The 20,051-nt window shown below is 39.4% G+C and overlaps 1 protein-coding gene across 4 annotated transcripts in view; it reads left to right on the top strand.

Moving 5' to 3' along the window:
• FSTL5 (follistatin like 5) overlaps window positions 1-20,051 on the top strand; it is an 865,201-nt gene that overhangs the window by 515,835 nt on the left and 329,315 nt on the right. For all 4 annotated transcript variants that reach the window (XM_033941548.1, XM_033941557.1, XM_033941565.1 and 1 more), the window contains one exon: window positions 17,633-17,829. In XM_033941548.1, the coding sequence (XP_033797439.1) occupies window positions 17,633-17,829 (197 nt within the window). The remainder of the gene's footprint in view (window positions 1-17,632; window positions 17,830-20,051) is intronic.

Below are 20,051 nucleotides of genomic sequence, written 5' to 3'. Positions count from 1 at the left end.
TGCTAGACACTAATGCCAGCATTGAGCTGGTGTTATTTCTAGCCACGTAGTGCGCGGTAATATCTTGTGTGCCCTAAAAATGCAAGCGCACCTTAGTAAAAGGAGCCCTAAGTTGCTAATTATAAATATGAACAGGCTTATTTAGATGAGAAATGATAGCAAATAATCAGCATAGACCTCATATTTTCCCTTCAGCCAAGGGTGCTGCAGACAGGAATGTTGTCAACTGGCTTGGATCAAAGAAAACATATTTTTTCATATGATATTGTATCACACATTTACATGGGTGATGAATAAAAAAAGTCGCCCCAAGAGCAATAACACCTGGCTTTAAGAGGAGAAATTCACGCCTTCCTTTTTGTGTGTTCCGTGCCAGATCTGGAAAAATTAATGTCTTAAGCCCCCCCAAAATTTTTGTTTATTTTTGAAGAAAAGCCTGAACAATCAATTTTTATCTGGTGCTAAGGCTACTGTAATAAGAAGTGTTGCCGGTATGGCCAATTCTGTATCAGAAAGTTTCAACACTACTGAAACATCAAGTGGTTGCTGATCCCCTTCTTGTAGTTGTAATTGTTCATCTCTTTTGATAGGTAGATAGTAAACCTGAGTAAATGGTGGCAATGGATCCTCAGTAATTTCTAGAATTTCCATGATGTAACATTTCAACATGTCCCTTGGATTTATTGTTGCAACCCTAGGAAAATTAATCAATCTGAGATTGTTGTTACGAGCAAAATTTTCTAAAGATTCCAGCTTTCTTCTCAAATTAGTGTTATCTTTAATTAATGTTTCTCTAATTTGCTTAGAAACTTTCAATTCTTGACCGATATTAACTAAAGAGTTTTTTGAGTCATCTATTTCAGCTTTCATATTTTTAACAAGAATTTCTTGGGCATTAAATTTATCTTCCAGCTGTTTCAGCTGGGGTTTAATTGATTTCACCAAGTCTGCCACAAGATCCCACAAAGAGTCCAAAGTTACCTCTTAGGGTTTTTCTATCATATAAGAAACATTTGTAAGTTGAAAAATCTCACCGGTTGGCATCCTCTCTTGATCAGCACTACTCAGGATTCGGTTTGCCCCTAGAACTGGTGAACTCTCAGATTCCACAGGGCTCCTGAAAACGTAGGGAGTCTGTTTTCATACTCCCCTCTATGATCTTCATGGCCTCCGAGAGAGAGTGCTGTCCGCCCTCTGGAAGTACCTCCACTCGAGGGGAGCTGGTGATCTGAGGAGAAGGGGGAGGTGCTCTGGCGTCGGGGCTTAGCATTGTCTCCAAGCCCAGGGAGATCACTTCCATCTCACCTCTCCGGCGCATCTCCAACGGGACTACCGATGCCCATGGCATATCCTGCATGCACCATAGAAGCTCTTTAAGGTTGTCAAAAGTCGCCACCACAAACCGCCCCGAGACTCCAGCGGTGCTAAGACCTCTTATTTTTGCATTGGAGAGGTAGTATTAATCCGAGGCAGCAAACCAAAAGTTGATAGAGGTAAAATTCTGTGGCATGTTACTCAGCTAGCTAGGTCAGCGGCCATCATGGATCCCCACATAATCAAACCTTTAACAAAAAGGTTCTGGGCTTTTTTTTTTCGATGTTTGGAGCTAGACATTACATTACAGATTTCTATTCCGCCATTACCTTTTAGTTCAAAGCGGATTACAAAAAGAGTTATGGAAGAAGGGTTACAAAGTTAGATCAGAGAGGGATAAGAAGGATCAGGGGTTGGGGAAGGGAAGGTAAGAAGGGGTATTTATTAAGGAATTTGTTGAAGAGTATAGTTTTTATTTCCTTTCTGAACATCTTGTAGTCTGGGGTAGTTATCAATAGGTTGGAGACCTGTTTTAAAAGCATCTAAATGCTATAAAGGTGCCCGAACTGACCAGATGACCACTGGAGGGATTAATGTTTTACTCCCTTACTCCCCCGGTGGTCACTGACCTCTCCTACCACCCAAAGATATTTTTTGTACATTCTAGCCTGTATTCCAAGGGTATGCTGAAAAGTTCTCAGCCCAAGCAGCTTCAGAGGTTAACACAGCCATTTGAGGTCAGAGAGCAGAGGGGCACTCTAAGGCTTACTGCAGTGAATTTCACATTAAAAGTTCCAGGTACAGATGTTACCAATCTTGCTTATATTGGCTGGTGAGCCCTCCAAAACCTACTGTAATTACAGTAATGTGACATCTGCAGGCATAAGGGCTATTGTTGTGGTGTATAGATGGTACATTAAGTTTTGGTGGGCTCACCATACAATGTAAGTAGTTTATAGTGACGTGTGCCTGGGACTTTGAAATGTGACAGTCACCGCAGCTTAGCTCAGCTCTCTGTGAACAGTTTGCTAAGAATGTTGGCTGCTTTGAGGTCTTTTGTGTGCTTTTCACATGGACGCAATTATATTCAAGAATGGCCAAAAAGATAGATGCTCTAAGGTCCAATGCTGGCATTAGTGTCTAGCACGCACAGCATTGTTAATGCCCTAACGCAGGTTAGTAAAAGGAGCCCTTAATTAGAAAGAGATAATTCACACGTTTCATGTCCTTCAGCTGAAGAATTAGCTCAATATTTTTCTGATAAGATCAAGAAAATAATATTCTCAGTTCCTCCTAATTTGGAGACTATAATCTTTCTGATCATGTTGATTGAGTCAATCCCTGTTGATAGATATTAGTCAACATTTCCACCAATTGCACGTTACGAGTAAGGCCAAGTTATGTAAAAAAATTGTCCAAATCTTCTCGTATTTTAGACCAGTGGTTCCCAACCCTCTCCTGGAGGACCACCAGGCTAGTTGGGTTTTCAGGATAGCCCTAATGAATATGCATGAGAGATCTGCATATAACGGAGGTGCCAGGCATGCAAATCTGCTTCATGCATATTCATTAGGGCTATCCTGAAAACCCGACTGGCCTGGTGGTCCTCCAGGACAGGGTTTGAAATCACTGTTTTAGACAATTGTCCTATATATTTAATGGCACATCCCCCAACCTGTATAATACAATGGCTTATAATCATTCAAAAAGGTTTTCAAGATAGTTACCGTATTTCCTTTAATTTTAGGGGGTAACATTTTGATTCCACTTGTTAAAAAGGTATTGTTGGATAAAACTCTTACATGAAGTTACAGGCTGGTGACATGTATACCATTGGTTACAAAATTAACAGAGGTTTATGTAGCAGAATTGTTATCAGATTTTATTACTGAGTTTGATTGTCTACATTCTTTACACTTCAGAATCAAATTTTACCACTCGACAGGCTCTGTATTACTAGCCATTGTATCTGAGATAAAACCAGTGTTTGCGCATGGTAAAGCTGCTGTTCATTTACAATTTTTTTTTTTTTTTTTACTGCAGTGTTTGATATAGTAGGTCCTAGTATATTATTATTATTTAAAATTTATTAATCACCTTTTCATGAAGAGATTCACCCGAAGCGGTTTACATTGAATAGTAATCAGGTACTTTCCGTATTTCAGTATTTTCCGCCTCTCTCTTGGCAGACTCCAAAGCTAACTGTGGTACCCTTGGCATTGAAGGGTTAAATGACTTGCCCAGAGTCGCAAGAAACAGGCTGGGATTAAACTCTCAACCTCAGGTTGCTGAGTCAGCAGCTCTAATCACTAGTCTACCTCCTCATTAGGGATCAGAGGGAAGATTTCCATCTGAATAGAAGGATTTCTTATGCTTAGACATTATAGATTTAAAATAGATCAAGTTTCTTTTAGCTGGAGACCATCCTGTGGAGTCTCCAATGCCTATGAGAGTCAGAGCATTTACCTTGCCAGTCCATGGTTGAAACCTCTACCATGGTTTAATAAAAGGAGTCCTATTTTACTTGCATGGCCTTAGGATAATTTGTTCTCTTTATGAAGAAAAACACTTATTAATTTTAGTACAGGAATTAATTATTTCTAAGCTAGATTATTGTAATGGGTTGTATTGTCTTCTTTCAGTTAATTTGATTTCTAGGTTATAATTAGTACAAAGTACTACAGCTAAATTTATTTTTGGACAATGAAAGTCAGACCATGTAATACCTACTCTTAGCAAATTCCATTGGCGACCTATCAAACCTCGGATTATTTTAAGTTATCATGCTGGTACCTTTCTGGTATATTTAGTATCTTGTTTTCGTTTCCCTTACCTTCCATGTTATTATAAGCCAGGGACTCTTGACATCTCTGTTTTCCTTCCTTTACTAAGGGCTCCTTTTAGAAAGGTGCGCTAGTGTTTTTAGCACATGCACTGGATTAGCACGCGCTACCTGAAAAACTACCGACTGCTCAAGAGGAGGCGGTAGCGGCTAGTGTGTGCAGCAATTTAGCGTGCGCTATTCCGCACGTTAAGGCCCTTATGCACCTTTGTAAAAGAAGCCCTAAGATCAAAACATAAAAACTCTTATTTCAGCTTTATTCCCATATCAAACTGTTTCAGTATGGTCGTCTCTGCTTCCTCGTTTTTCTGTAAGCAATTGAAGACTTATTTGTTTAAGAAATTTCTTGTTTTAAGTCATGTCTGATATAAATTTGTCTGTGATCCACTTTGATCCTTTGCTTGGGCATTGGCAGACTACAAGTACTATTGCCATTACCGATTAAATTTCAATGAATACAGAAGTGAATAAGCATGATCCCATGATTTCCCTCAACTCCGTCATTTCGTGGTGGATCACGTACCAGAGATTGACTTTACAACAACGAGAGCAAAAAATGGATCTTTGAATTGAGAACTTTACATTCTTATGGTTTAAATTGACTGGTTTTACTTCTATTAATGCTTCTTAACATTTCATTGAGCACACTGTGAGGAACTCATTCATGCTATGACTGTGCCCGGTCAGATGGTTTGGTTCAGCCAATCAGAAGGAAGTGAATCTGATTGGCTGGTCAAGCTTTGAAGCCGCAGAGATGCAGAGCTAGGATGTTGAGTGACCAGAGAAAGTCACAACACAGAATTGTGACTACTAAAATAGAAGTCCAATAACCCTGAAGAAGTGGTCTTATTTCTACAAAACGTTGGCAGGAACGGGAGGATCCCACATTTAAGTTATATTTGTTATTTTGTGGTTAAGTTCACCCTGGTGTTTGAACTCACTCCTTAGGCAAAAAGTTTTTTTTAATGCCGATGATGTCTATGAGGTATAACTAAGCACATAGTGGTTCACCCGAGATCTGAGGCTTCAAGCATAGTGGGGAGAGTTGGTGGATAGAAGTGAACAAACATACATAAAGTGGCATTTATTAACAGACCATAAAACAATAATAAAAATTGAATGCCTGATTCAATTACATACAGGAAAAGGTTTGCAATGCACATAACAAATGTGGCCCGACTCAACGCAGATATGTGTTTTGGTGGTAAACGCCTGCCTCATGAGTCAAAAGAGCTAAAACTGTGTACAACAATTTGCACTCACTCCAAAGATTAACAGTTAGTCTGTGCTCTTCTAAAGCATAGATGGAGCTGTCACTTACAGTACTTTTTTGCAGTGGTGTATAAGGGTGAGTGGTACAAGGGGTGGTGGCACACCTCCCCTGCCCCCCCCCCAACATGTGCATGCCCTCTTCCCTTTCCTTGTACCTTTTTAACTTCTCAAGTGTGAGCGGCATGCCCACATCAGTGTCAACTCACCCTTTGACATCACTTCCTAGGTGCGGGTCTCGGAAGTGATGTCAAAGAGAGTGTCGATGTGGCCAGCAACCTCGCACCATGGAAATAAAAAAGGAGGGGAGCGGGGAGTGCCACGCTCTTAGGAAGACTGTGCCCGGGGCAGACCACACCCCCTTTACTTCGCCACTGCTTTTATGTCTTATTCTGGAAGAAAAATCAACAGTATGCATATTGTAGCCAAAGATGAATTGCATTACAAATCTGATGTGAATTATTTAGACTGGGAATTGCCAGAGATAAACCTTGTGATTAGTTAGAAAACTCAATTTAATTTGGGTTCTGTTTCAACTGATTAGCTAGTGTTTTCACCAAGATTTATTGTCCTCATTGCTATAGATAATAGGTTTTTATGTTTACATATCAACTGGCAAAACTTAGTAACTGTTGCACAGGGAAAAATCATAGTTGAAATTGCAATTCATTTCTTAATTAAAAACTGTGTTTCTGTAGGTTTAGTAAAGTAGTTATATCACGCTCTGTTTTTGGATGTTCATCTCGGGGAAAATATATATTGCTAGGTAAATGCAGAATATTGGCATGCAAGTGTATTTTATAAATACAAGGTTTTGTTTCAGGGTTTTCTTTTGCGGTATTAAATGAACATTAGGGGTATATTTTTGTGACCTAATGTTTCAAGTACAACCTTCCTTGCTACTGATATAAAGTAATTGATGGTGTTTCAAACTGGCATAAAATAGATGCTGCGTTCTGTTTAATTGCTATGATTTAATACACAAAATTATATCTTTGAGGAATACTTTAGGAAAATCTCAGGGCTGAGGAAGGGAGGGAAGCTAGGTAGTATTAAGTGACAGTAAGCAAAATGAAGAGAGGTAATTAGAAAAACAAGCACCTTGTGGAATCCAGCATTGCTAATGGTGTGCTTCTTATTCATGCTATCTGTATAGTTTTATTGTTTATTGAAAGCTTCTACCGTTACTAATGACTGGGGAGTCATTGCAGAGCAGTTTACATGAGCTTCTGTAATGGTGTTACAATACAGAGTTAGCGTTTTCTGAGATGGTTTTCAATACAGACACATTTATACCATAATCAATCATCCAACGTATATACATATAATACTAGTATCATGTACTATGTTCATCTTAAATCCTACTTATTTGCACACATAATACCTGTATCATGTTCTATGTTCATCTTAGATTTACATACAGTCTGATAATTCTAGTATCTGTACTTTATCATATCCTCAGCAATTCTGGGTATCTCTACTTTGCTCATCCTTCCAGTGTCCTTTTCTAGTTTTAATTTCTTCAGAAGGGAGTTCCACCACCTTGGAGCCATCACCGAGAACATTCTTGCCCTGATGCTTTTGTATTTGATGTCTCTGAAGGAGGGTATTTTCAGCAGGTATTCTTGGCTCAAGCGCAGGGCGTGTACTGGTGTATTTGGTGTAGTCTGGGTGCTAGATATTGTGGTTCTGAGAGATGAATGATTTTGAGTGTCAGCAACAAGATCTTGAATTTCACCCTGCCTTCAGTCGGGAGTCAGTAGCAAGTGAGATTGAATATCACCATTACCCAAATAATTCCTAAAACTACCCATGTCATGCCCACTTACCACCTCTGTACTAGCCAAAAAGTGTCAGGGCAGTCAGAAACAATTTTCAGTGGAAAAAAAAGCTCAGCAATAGACCTGGTCAGCAGCAGATGCTGTAATCCAGATAAGTGCTTCTGAATATTGAGCCAATCATTTCTAGAAGAATCCAAAGGCAAACTAATGGCATTTCCTACAATTATCTGCTGAAAATCCTATACATGAATATTAAAGTTTTGCCTCTGCCAACACTTAGTAGAGTAGGCAAAGCACAAAGGTCTCAAGCCAGCTGTCGGATTCAGAGTTGTCTCATCTCCTTTGAGGAGGATGAATCAATCTTGAGCCAAGCCCATGTTCCTGATAGGAATGGACTGAAATTTTCAGCAGAAAGGATAACAATTGCTGGCAGGCTACGCTGTTCTGTTGTGTCAAGGTGCACATAAAGAGGTGAAGAGAGACTGTATATTAGGGCTTGTGGATTTTAGATTTTAACAGAAACTGATAAAAACGCCCCAATGTAAAAAATGTGAAATAGGTATTTATTGGTGAAGCATCAGAGAGAGAGAGAAAAATAATCTTCAATACTTTATGCCCCTCTATTGTGTGCTTTGGATCTACACTTTTCCTCTAATTCTATAAATTTGTGTACCCAAATTTGCATGCAAAAGTTATAGAATAAAGGCAGGCACGTAACCAAATATCAGCTCATTATTAATGGTTAAGTGGTGCTAATTCACACCAATTAGCAGTTAGATGAGTAACTACTCCAAGTCGCTATTCATTTCAAGTTTATTTAAAGCTTGATATACCACCTAAAAGCAGGACTTTCTAAGCTGTGTACAATATATAAAAAAACAGAAAAGAAAAAAAAACACACACCAGAAAATAACTCCATTGTAATATAGGGGAGAGAGAAGGAAAACCACATCTTAAGTAATTTCTGAGCTCAAATTCCAAAGTGTGCAACTTCAAAAGGAGCATGGGTTGGGGGTTATAGAATAAGTGCATGTATGCATCTAACTGCCTAAAGTTAAATGTAAATATTGAGTTGGCATCAAGTACTCATGTTTACTCTGGAAAGTCCCTCAGTTTTTTGCCTCCTGTCCCTGAGTGAGGCCAAGGGAAAAACACATTCACAGGCAATCAGTGCAGTTTCAATACAATAGCTTTAGGGAGACAGCATCCACTGAGACAGGTAGTGACGTTCACCCAAGTGTCTTACATTGTGGCTAAGCCTTTGCTTTTTCGTTGCAGTTATTTCCGACATATGCTAAATTAATTCAGCATTGTTCTTTTTTTATTTTTTTTTAATTTTGTCTTTATTAGCAATTGCAAAGGGAACAACAACCAGGGTCAAAACAAGCATAAAACATAACAGGTGGAGAAAACAATACTGGAAAACCAGAACAGCAGATGGTCACAATACAGAAACCCAATGGCCGGATGCCCAACACAATTGACATTTTGAAGTACAAAGCCCCCAATCAACCACACACAAACCCCAAGCACTCGGCCTCAAACCACAACAATTAGACAGCATATTGTTCTGTAAGGCAAGCAAGCCTTTAGATCACATACAAAATCCTACTTCTCACCTTCAAGGCTAAACTAACACACACTCCTGGATTTATAGACAAGACTTCTCATCCCACACTGTCCAACTAGAACACTCCAATCCAGTAACCGGCACCTTCCAATTATTTCTTCCCTATGCCATCTATTTTATGATACCACTAGAAAGAAGATTTCTCTGTTACAGCACCTATATTATGGAATTCTTTACTCTCATATCTCCAAGAAGAAACACGTATGGGCAAATTTACAGTAAATCTAAAGACCTTCCTATTTAAGGATGCTTATGATAACTAATCTCACGACTTTGGAAAGAAGGAAAAGCATATCCAACTGACCTTTATTGTCTCTCTCCTATCACAAATTGTATTTCTCCCCCTATCCCCCTTGTTTCAATATGTCATTTAAGTCTGTTGTTGTCCAATTATGTTCCCCCTTGATTTTATCTGCTCATGACATTGTACACCACTTAGACAGCTTTTTAAGAAGTATATCAACATTTAAATAAAACTTGGAAACAAGCAAATAACAGAAAGTAGACATTGATTTAAACAATTTCCAGCAATTCAACTATAAGCTTTTAAAAAAAACAAAACAAAAAAGAAAACTTTGTTGCATATTCTTACTGTTTTTTGACCTTTAATCAAGATGTGTCACTTGTGACACCCAGCTGGCTGGATCATTTGAAATATTTTTCCTTTTTCTATACCATTAAGCCTTAATACTCCTCTTCAGCCTATAGTATTTTATTTTCATTTATGCCTTCCTGGCCTTCACTCACACCTAAAGATAGTTGTGTAAATACACAGTTACCGTAACATAGTAAATGACGGCAGATAAAGACCCTAATGGTCCATCCAGTCTACCTAACCGTACCCGCTCTTTAAATTACTGATTTAACTTAAATTGTCCTTTATCCTAGATATTTCTGGGCTGGAAATCCAGAGCTCTGCCCAGAACTGTGCTTAGATTCCATCTACTGAAGTCTCCATCAAAGCTTACTCCTTTCCATCTAAACCATCCCAGCTGTCAAAGCCCACCCCAGCCCATCCTCAACTGAATGGCTTTATATGGACACAGACCATGCAAGTTTGCCCAGTATTGGCCTTAGTTCTTCAATATATACCATTAATTTTTTTTTTACTCTGTCACTACTTTCCTCTCCACCACCTCCCTCAGGAGCACATACCAGGCATCAACCACCCTCTCCATAAAGAAGAAGTTCCTTACATTACTCTTGAGTCTACCACCCCTAAACCTCAAATTATGTCCTCTGGTTGCACCATTTTTTTTTCTTCAGGTACTTGCCCATTTTATTAAAGTATGTACGTTTGAAATCTATGACTTTAAGTTTTGTGTGGCTGCTCTACACTTTAGCTATAATATCAAACCAACCCATTTTATGATCGCTACTTCCCAGGTGGTCACCTACTCGAACATTAGAGATACTCTCACCATTTATGAGGACCAGATTTAATATCACTTTTTCCCTCATGGGTTCCATCACCATTTGTCTGAGTAGAGCCTCTTGAAAAGTATTCACAATCTCTCAGCTTCTTTCTGATTCTACTGAAGGAACTTTCCAGTCTGCATTTGGCAGGTTGAAATTCCCCAACAGGAGCAGCTCCTCTTTCTTTCCAAACTTTTGGATATCTGCAATCAGATCTTTATCAATTTGCTGTGATTGAATCAGAGGTCTGTAGGCTACACCCACATAGATAGATGTTCCATAGTTTCTTGTCATAGCGATCCTTATCGTTTCTTCCTCTCCCCAAGTCCCTTGCATTTCAGTTGCTTGGATATCGATCTTTACATAGAGAGCTACCCCTCCACCTTTTTGACCATCTGTGTTCTTCCTAAAAAGATTATATCCTGGTATGTTTGCATCCCAGCCATGGGATTCACTGAACCATGTCTCTGTTATAGCAACAATATCTAGGTCTGCCTCTAACATCAGGGTTTGTAGATTGTGAACTTTGTTGCATAGACTGCAAGTGTTTGTGGTCATTGCTTTCCAGCTATTTTTCCAGTGATAATCTCCTTTTTTGTATAGTTTTTTTTTTTGTTTTGTTTCACTTACTGTTGCATTGCTAAGAAGTGAGTTGCTAATATTGTTTATGTTGCAATCCTTACTACATCATATTGTCTTTTGATGGGGGTGGCCTCTATAATTGTCCTTCATACTGTACATATCCACCACCACCTTCTAGTTTAAATGGCTAAAAATATATTCTCTAAATTTTTCTGCAAGGATTCATTTTCCTGTTGTAGTAAGATGTAGTTCATCAGTACAAAATAGTTTTTCCCCATCCTCCTATATACCTAAAGCCTTCTTGATGACACCAAGCTTTGAGCCACCTATTGATGTCCTCTGTGTTTTTAACTCTTTCCTCTCCCTTTCCACATGTAGGCAGTACTTCTGAGAAAACTACAGTCTTTACAAAAGGTTTTAAGACCTCCCCTAGATCCCAAAAGGCTTTCTGCGCTGCAAGCGGGGAGTTGCTGGCCAGGTCATTTGTTCCCAAATGGATAACATCATCAGCTTTAGAATTCTTAGTTTCTTCCCTAATTATAGACAGGATCCTGGGAGACATTTCACTATTTTAGGCTCCTTGACTTGGGTTCCAATGTTAATGTCTCTGATGATGGAATCCCCTAAAAGCAATAATTTATTGGACTGAGTTTTCTTACTCTTCCTTAATGACAGTTGCACACACAACTGCAGTTAAAGAATCCATGCTTAGTTTACATCATCCCAGCATCTTCATTTCAGGGACCTTGTGAAAATTTACCTCCTGCTTTCCTTTTCTGTGCTGATCTCCGAATGGCTCCGAATGCTGCAGCAAGACTAACAGAAGGTTGTAAGTGATGTGACCAAACTGCAACACAATCTCTATATCTGCTGTTAGGCGGCTAATCTCGAGATTTCACTCTTCCTGTGCAGTTCAGGGCTTGAGTGATGTCTCTGAGCTCATCTCAGCAACAGTTTGCAAAGCTCTAGTGCTGAACATATAGGATTACCAATGTCTGGGGGTCCATATTTTCCAATTGGAAAATCTGTCAACCCTATGAACACAGCACTCTGCAATTGTCATCTATGGGAGGAACTCATCCAAAGTCACTTGAGTCAAAGGAAAATGCTCATCCACATCTAGAATGTAGAATGGGTCTTGCTTTACCTCTTTTCCACAGCTGACATAGGAAAAAAGCAGACAATCAAAGCATGTAAGAGAAGTTTCTTCAGTGTGCAGTAAGCTTGATACTATCTTGTACCCCCTCCCTGAATAATTTTAAAATCTACTTTTTAAAAATGCTACTTGTTTCTTTTGGCCGCCTATGGACAGGATTTGATGATATTTTTTTCCTCCTAAATGAGATGTTACATTTTTGTGTCAGTTTATTAGTTGTATCCTTACGTGATGCTTGACCCAATTCAGAAGACAGGAAATTATTTATATCTCCTCTTTATGCTAGTGTTACAATTAAAGGTTTAGAGTGAAAGTTGATAATGGGGCTTGTATAATAAAGCATGCTAAGATCTTACAAATACCATGTGTTAGGTGCAAAAACTAGCACACAGTAATTTCTAGCTTTCACCATTGCCTTTTCAACCTGTTTGGCCAGCTTTAGATCATTACATACTATAACACCCAAGTTCTCCTCTTTCATGCACAAAAGTTCTTCACCCCCTAAACTGTGCTGCTCCCTTGGGGTTTTTGCAATCCAAGTGCATAACCTTGCACTTCTTAGCATTAACTATTAGCTGCCAAATTTCAGACCATTCTTCATACTTCGCTAGGTCCTTCCTCATGTTATTCATATCATCAGGGGTCTACTTTATTGCAAGTTTTGGTATCATTTGCAAAGAGGCAAATCTTACTCGACAGCCCTTCAGCAATATCGCTTACAAAAATGTTAAAATGAACAGGCCCTAGAACTAAACCTTAATATTTCTGGGTCATAGACTGTAAAGTCCACCTGGTATTGTCCTAGGTTCCAAATGTTGAAGTTGCCATCCAAGCTCACTCCAGCCTATCCAACCATCCTGTTTGCATACCATTGGTAACATCCCTTTCCTCAGAGAGATCTCCATTGACCACTACCCTCTATTTCCTTTCACTCAACCAGTTCCTGACCCAATCCATCACTGTGAGGCCCATTCTCAGGAAAAAGTACAGTTTAGGGGGTGAAAAACAGGACTTGGATGTAATAGTATGTGATGATCTAAAGGTGTCCAAAACAGGTTGAAAAGGCAATGGTGAAAGCTAGAAGAATGCTAGGGTGCGTGGAGAGAGGTATGGCCAATAGGAGTATAAGACTCTGGTGAGACGTCATTTAGAATATTATATATAATTTTGGAGATTGCACTTTCAAATAGATATAAACAGTCCAGAGGAAGGCTACTAAAATGGTTGGTGGTCTTCATCACAAGGCATATGGGGGGCCATACTTAAAGATCTCAATATGTATACTCTGGAGGAAAGGTGGCAAAGGGGAGATATGATAGAGATGTTTAAATACGTATGTACATTTTTTGAAATGGGGGAACGTATGATGTATGGGGCAGTGTTTATTTAGACCTGTGATCTGGTGCTAGTCATCTATAAACACTTATCTGGGGCTAACTATGATTCGAAGGGTAGACTGTTCCCATACTGAAATCCCATTATTGTGAGTATTATTTAATTTTTGCAATATTTGAATTGTGGGTGTTATTCTTACTGGGAGGTAAAGGCTTTTACCAATTATTTTGGATTCGTTTTCTATTTTATTGGTAATTATTATTTTTGGTTTTTTGAAGCCTAAATACGTATGTAGGATAAATGTGCATGAGGCAAATCTGTTTTAGTTAAAAGAAAGCTCTAGAATGAGAGGGCATAGGATGAAGTTAAGAGGTGATAGGCTCTGGAGTAATCTAAATAAATTTTTTTTTATAAGGGTGGTAGATGCTGAAGACCCTAGGCCACTTTCCCCTCCCCCTTCTCAATGCGTGGAATAGTTGTCCAGGAGATGTGGTAGAGACAAAGATTGTGTCTGAATTCAAGAAAGCATGGGACAGGCCTGTGGGATCTCTTAGGGAGAGGAGGAGATAGTGGATGTTGTGGATGGCAGATGGGGATAATTCTATAAAGTAGGTGCTAACTTTTATGTTCTGATTACATGTATAAATTAGAAATGAGATATATGTGCATAAATGCTAAAGTTCTTCCGAAGTATTATTCTGTAAATATGTGCACATCTTTAGCATAGTACAGTGATTTGACAGATGGTCTTGCACATAGGTTGAGTGTGGATGGGACTCACATATACGTAATCAATAAACTTGTGATTTTTTTTTATTTTGTTATTCTGTTCTTATAATATTGGCATTCCTTTCTCACTATGTTTTTGTAAACCGCACTAATGTTAAAGCGAAGTGCGGTATATAAATAATAATAAACATAAACTGGATGGGCCATTTGGCTTTCATCTGTCTCCATGTTTCTATGTTTAAGTACTTGACGCCTTTTAGTAAAAATAAACATAACTGTTCAAATTGCAAGAGACAAGTGCTGCAAGGGAATAATGAATGATTTTTGTCAAATACATATTAAATGGAAAAATTATATATTATTTCAGCATAACTATTGTTATTGTACTATAATGTGAGCTAAATAATAATATGCAAAACATAAAAATGAATGCATACCACCTCATTATTATTGAATAAAGCAGCTTTCACTTCACTTGTAAGCTGAGTTATCATTGAACAAAAACACCAACCTTGAGCTGGCATTATTTTTCCTCCCTGGGATTATCAGGTCATGGATGTGCAACTCGATGTACCCAGGAGCCGTTTTAAAGTGGCTGGAGGTAATGTAAACTCCATGCCTATTTCCTGATCAGAGCTCCCCATCAAAGTTAATTCCCAGGAGACATTCCCCAAATCTACCATATTTGTTAACTGCCATCTAGTGGTGAGAGGCAGCACTGATGCATAGTTGCTTATGCTTCCTAGGCTGCCGGTATCAGAATTCCAGTAGCCAACCCCTAATAGTAATCCTCCACTCCTAGAAGTATTACCATCAAAGCAAGTTGTGGTAACAAAGGTGTTAAATCTGCCAAATAAGGGTTACATGTTTCTGTGAAGGGGCATAATCGTTTACGTCTTTATCGCAAGTCGTCCAAAGTTAAAAAGAGCCTAAGACGCATTTTCAAAAGATATGTCCAACTTTTTTTTACTTTCGAAAATCGTCTAATTATACGTCCTGCCAATCTGATCATCCAAGCCACTAAATCGTCTATCTTTATATCACATTTCCGTCCAACATTCCATCCAAGTCCAAAATGCCTAGAACAAGCCCTGTTGGACATGGGCTGCAAAGTGATGGACAGCACACCCAAACATGCCACCTAAATAGTGGGGTACCTTACAGGGCACCGCTATGAACTTCACAAAAAGGGTGCCATGGCTTCTCCTCACTACAGCTCCCTTATATATGACGGTGAGCCCCCCAAACCACCTCCAGAATCCCCTAGACCACTTATCTACCACCTCAATAGCCCATATGGCTGCAGGAGCCACTTATATGCCAGTAAAAAAGGGTTTTGGGGGTGTATAGGGCAGTGCACATGTTTCAGTATCAATGCAGTGATTACAGGGGCTTATGTGCATGGGTCCTCCTCTCCATGGGTCCCTAACCCACCTCCAAGATGACTTAAGCTGCCTCTGGGGCTGGCCGACTAGGCTTTCCTATGCCAGGCAGCCAGGTGATGATGGTCTGGAGGCTGAAATTTGAAGTTGTGAATAAAATTTTTATGGGGGGGGGTTGGTGATCACTGGGGTAGTGTTTGGGGATCTGTTTTATGTGTTTGCAGTGCTTATGTGGTGAGTTTAGATGGGTTTTATGACTTAGACCATGTTTTACAACGTCCAAGTTCCGTCTAGGCTCTGTTGTTAAAATTTTGGTTATAAATGTTATACGACTAAGTCTAAGCCGGCCCACATCCTTCCCAACTCCCGCCCTCAACGCGGCTCCCGAAACACCCCGTTTAGCTTTGGACATTGAGTGGCACTATGAAGGCCTAGGTCGTTTTTAAATACATCCAAAACCCGGTTTTATTATCGGTGCTTGGACGTTTTTGAGAAATGTTCGTCCAAGTGCCGACTTAGGCCGGTTTTTGGACATTTTTCTCTTTCGATCATGAGCCCCTTAGTATTTTGACTCCTAGTAGTAGTACTGTAAGACTACCACTGGGGGCAAATGATACATTTAGATTTTGCAGACAGAATTGCCTCAGTCCTCACCACTAGGATCCAGGGTTAGTCATGATTGTCTTGATTCTATAAAAGATGGTTACAGTTAGGGACCTAGATCGGCGTTCCTAGTTGTTCTAAGTGCCTAACTTAATTTTTCTTTTAATTGGCTTAATCAGCATTGATAATTGAAAGTGCCATTAAAAACAATTAAAATGATTTTTTTAAAAATGAATTTGCTTCTAGGCGCCTAATTTAGTAGGTGCCTACCACTTCGAGGTAGGTGTCTACACTGAGGGGAGTTAAGGTGTGGATTTGGTGTGGAGTTTGGGTGTGGATTGACTTAGGCACACTCATTTAGGCCAAGAATACCCTTAGTGCGCCTAAGGGTTCAATGCCTACCAGTGCTCAAGAATGCTTAGGCCATCACTAAGTGTGATTTTATAAATAGCACCTAGAGGTTGATTGGCAATAAAAGGAGTCCTATTTTACTTGCATGGCCTTAGGATAATTTGTTCTCTTTATGAAGAAAAACACTTATTAATTTTAGTACAGGAATTAATTATTTCTAAGCTAGATTATTGTAATGGCTTGTATTGTCTTCTTTCAGTTAATTTGATTTCTAGGTTATAATTAGTACAAAGTACTACAGCTAAATTTATTTTTGGACAATGAAAGTCAGCAAATGGTGCCTAAGAGGTAGACACTGTTAATAGAATCAGATCCAATAGGCCCAGGCAGGAATCTTTGGGAGTAAGTGTCTCGTTTTTTTTTGTTTTTTTTGGGGGGGGGTGAGGTGGTGGAGTTGATTTCAAGAGCTATGAAGAGAGGGACTTGAAAGGCTCAGTTCTCTCAGGCGGAAAAAAAAAATATGCAGTTTGTGAGGTTGGTCAGAAGTGGCATTATCCATTTGCCGCTGTACTTGCCTGTGGTACTGATTTACTGCAAAAGTAGTGCTTCTCAGAGTAAATTTAAGATGTGGCAAAATGGGATATTTTACCACTGCTTCGTTAACTATCCTTCCCTCCCGAGGGAAGTGGTGGAGAGTGAAAAGGTGACAGAATTCAAAAAAGCGTGGGATAAATGCAGAGGATCTCTAATTAGAAAATGAATGGTCAAAATTAAAGAACTAAGGTCGGTACTGGACAGACTTGCACGGTCTGTGTCCCATACATGGTGATTCGGTGTAGGATGGACTGGGGTGGGCATCAATAGGAACTCCACTAATTTGGAACATGAGGATGTTACTGGCCAGACTTTTATGGTAAATATCCTGCAAACAACGGGATGGTTGGATAAGCTGGAGTGAGCTTGGATGGCAACTCCAACAGTTGGAACCTAGGACAGTACCCGGTGGACTTTACAGTTTATGGCCCAGAAATATCAAAGTAAAAAGAGACACGTTAATTTAATCATGTATTTTTAATGAGTATAACTAATGGACAGACTGGATGGACCGTTCAGGTCTTTATCTACCATCATTAATTATGTTACTATTTCATTTTTTTCTTCAGTTTTAATTTCCTCTGAGAAAACTTGAACATAGTAAAAGCAACTGTGGAATTCACTTTTTAAAAATTGTTCATATTACAGGGGACAAGTGCGAAATAACTGAATATAGCAAGATGAAGAATATGCTGCTTGATTTGCAAAACCAGAAATACATCAGAACTGAAAATGAAAAAAAAAATGAAGATAAAATAGCTCTGAAGAAACTGTTAGTGGATCAGATGTTTAAAAGATTTGATGCCAACTTCAATGGACTTGTGGATAGTAATGAACTCTCCCAGGTAGGGTTATTGATGTATCTTTTCTATACCAGAGAAACCTCACAGAAATGATGAAACATATTGTTATTTCAGCAAGAAAATGCCAGAACTGCAGATAGTGAGAAAATATTCCTGTGTTAAATGGCTTAAAAATGGTCAAGTCGTGGTGCCATATTTTTCAATCAGTTGCTTGCTAGATATCAAATAACTTGTCAGATATTATGGCATATTTAAAGCTGAAAGGAAGCAATTTCAATAACTTACGAGGGGCCGCTGAAAAGTTCTTAGCCCATCCAAGAAGAGAATGATATGGAGCCCGGAAACAAGTTATTTCACGCTTTTCTTGACACTTTTTGCTTCGGGGATATGAAACAAAACAAAAAGTGTGTCAATAAAAGTGTGGAATAACTTGTATGTTTCATGGCTCCACATCATTCTCTTCTTGGTTGGGTTGAGAACTTTTCAGTGGTCCCTCATACTCCTTCCTTCTAATAAATTCAAAGTCAATACTAGCGTTTGAATTTTAATTTACTTACCACAGAAGTCAGACTTACCAGCCTGTAGTTCCCTACGTCTTCCTTACTTCCACTTTTGTGGAGAAGAACCACATCTGCCCTTCTCCGATCCTCTGCTACCACTCCCAACTCTAGAGAAGCATTGAAAAGGTCAGCCAGTAGAGCTCCCAGAACTTCCCTTAGTTCCTTCAGTACCCTTGGATGTACACCATCTGGCCCCATCACTATGTCCATCTTTAGTGAGCTCCTCGTGAACACAATCCTCTGAAAATCAGTCTACCCCCACCTTCAGCCCTATTTGATTTTGTTTATTGTGGTCCGGCTACCGGCACTTCAGCTGTGAAAACAGAAATATTTGTTAAGCAATTCAGCCTTATCTTTATCAGCTTCGACATATTCCTCCCCTTCCCCTTTGAATGTCACAATGCTACTTTTGCACTTCCTCCTCTTAGAACACTCAAGTATGTGGCAAATTTTCCAGTCACAGCTTTATTAAATCATTCTATCTTTACATTTGCCATTCCCAGCAATTAACAATTAACTTTTGTCACAAATTCCAAGTAATATAACATGTATTAGGTTTGACAGTCATGAACTAACTTTCAATAAATTTGCAATTACACATCACAATCCCTGGCAAGGTTCACAGTACCACCAAACCTGCTAAAACCCCTGTAGGATCTATGACGGTAATACACATAGCTCTGTTACCCACTTCTGAACCTAGAGTGTTTTTCAAACATTTCACCAACGTTAAGCAAAGATGGGAATGGCCATACCATAAAGCCTATACTCATATATAAAGCATATACCACTTAATATGAGAAATGCATCAAACAGATAGCATACTCTTATTCAGGAAAAGGCCTAAGATTCGGAGCATACGCATAGTCCTATCGTGGACTGAACGGTCAGCGTAATTTTACAGCTCCATACTCCAGTCATAGGCCAAAAAACCTGGACTTTATAATTTTTAAATAATTTTTTAGAACTTTTTCTTTAGTGAAGCTTAAATAATGTGATTAAAAATTCAGCATTACAAAATTTAACTTATTCAAAATGCATTGCTCTCTAAGTTAGAAAAACAATTGACAGCTGAGTTACTTATCTCAAGCAGTTTTCATTGTGACTTGAACATCCCGTTAGTTAGTTAGTGTACTGCCTGTACTGTCTATATAATTCCTGTGCCGACGTGGCCAGCGTTTCGTGGACAATGTTCTAGGTCCACTGCTTCAGGGCCAGTAGCCAAAAGGCTTGAGAAAGCTTGGCAGTCGTAAAACACATAATGCCTTAATGTCTTTTGGCTACTTGTCCTGAAGCAGTGGACCCAGAACATTGTTCTTATGTTAGGTGGATAAGGATCAGCACTAGATTGAAAAAACACTGAGCTCAGGGAATGGGTCTGATCTCTTGAGGCTAGAGTAGTAGACTTAGAGGAGCTAAGGGAGACAGGGATGTTGTCGAAAAGTCCCACCTCCAGTCTGGCAGCCTCTGTGCTGCTTCGGAGGAGGGAGATCTGCTTAAAGGACAGCACCACCCTAGTGAAGTAGGAGGCAACCCTGTAGCCAGGACCTGCCCACCAGGGGATGCAATGTCTTCTTGCACTGAGGATGTGTCTCCATGGGCTTCTGCCCAAGAGGGAAGGGTTAGGACAACCATTATAGTGGGAGATTCGATCATTAGGCATGTAGATAGCTGGGTGGCTGGTAGACATGAGGAATGCTTGGT

This window comes from Geotrypetes seraphini, chromosome 1 (genome assembly GCF_902459505.1).
Source record: "Geotrypetes seraphini chromosome 1, aGeoSer1.1, whole genome shotgun sequence".
Classification (NCBI taxonomy): domain Eukaryota; kingdom Metazoa; phylum Chordata; class Amphibia; order Gymnophiona; family Dermophiidae; genus Geotrypetes; species Geotrypetes seraphini.
Note: the sequence above shows the minus strand (reverse complement) of the source record. Positions and strands in the feature narration are given on the sequence as shown.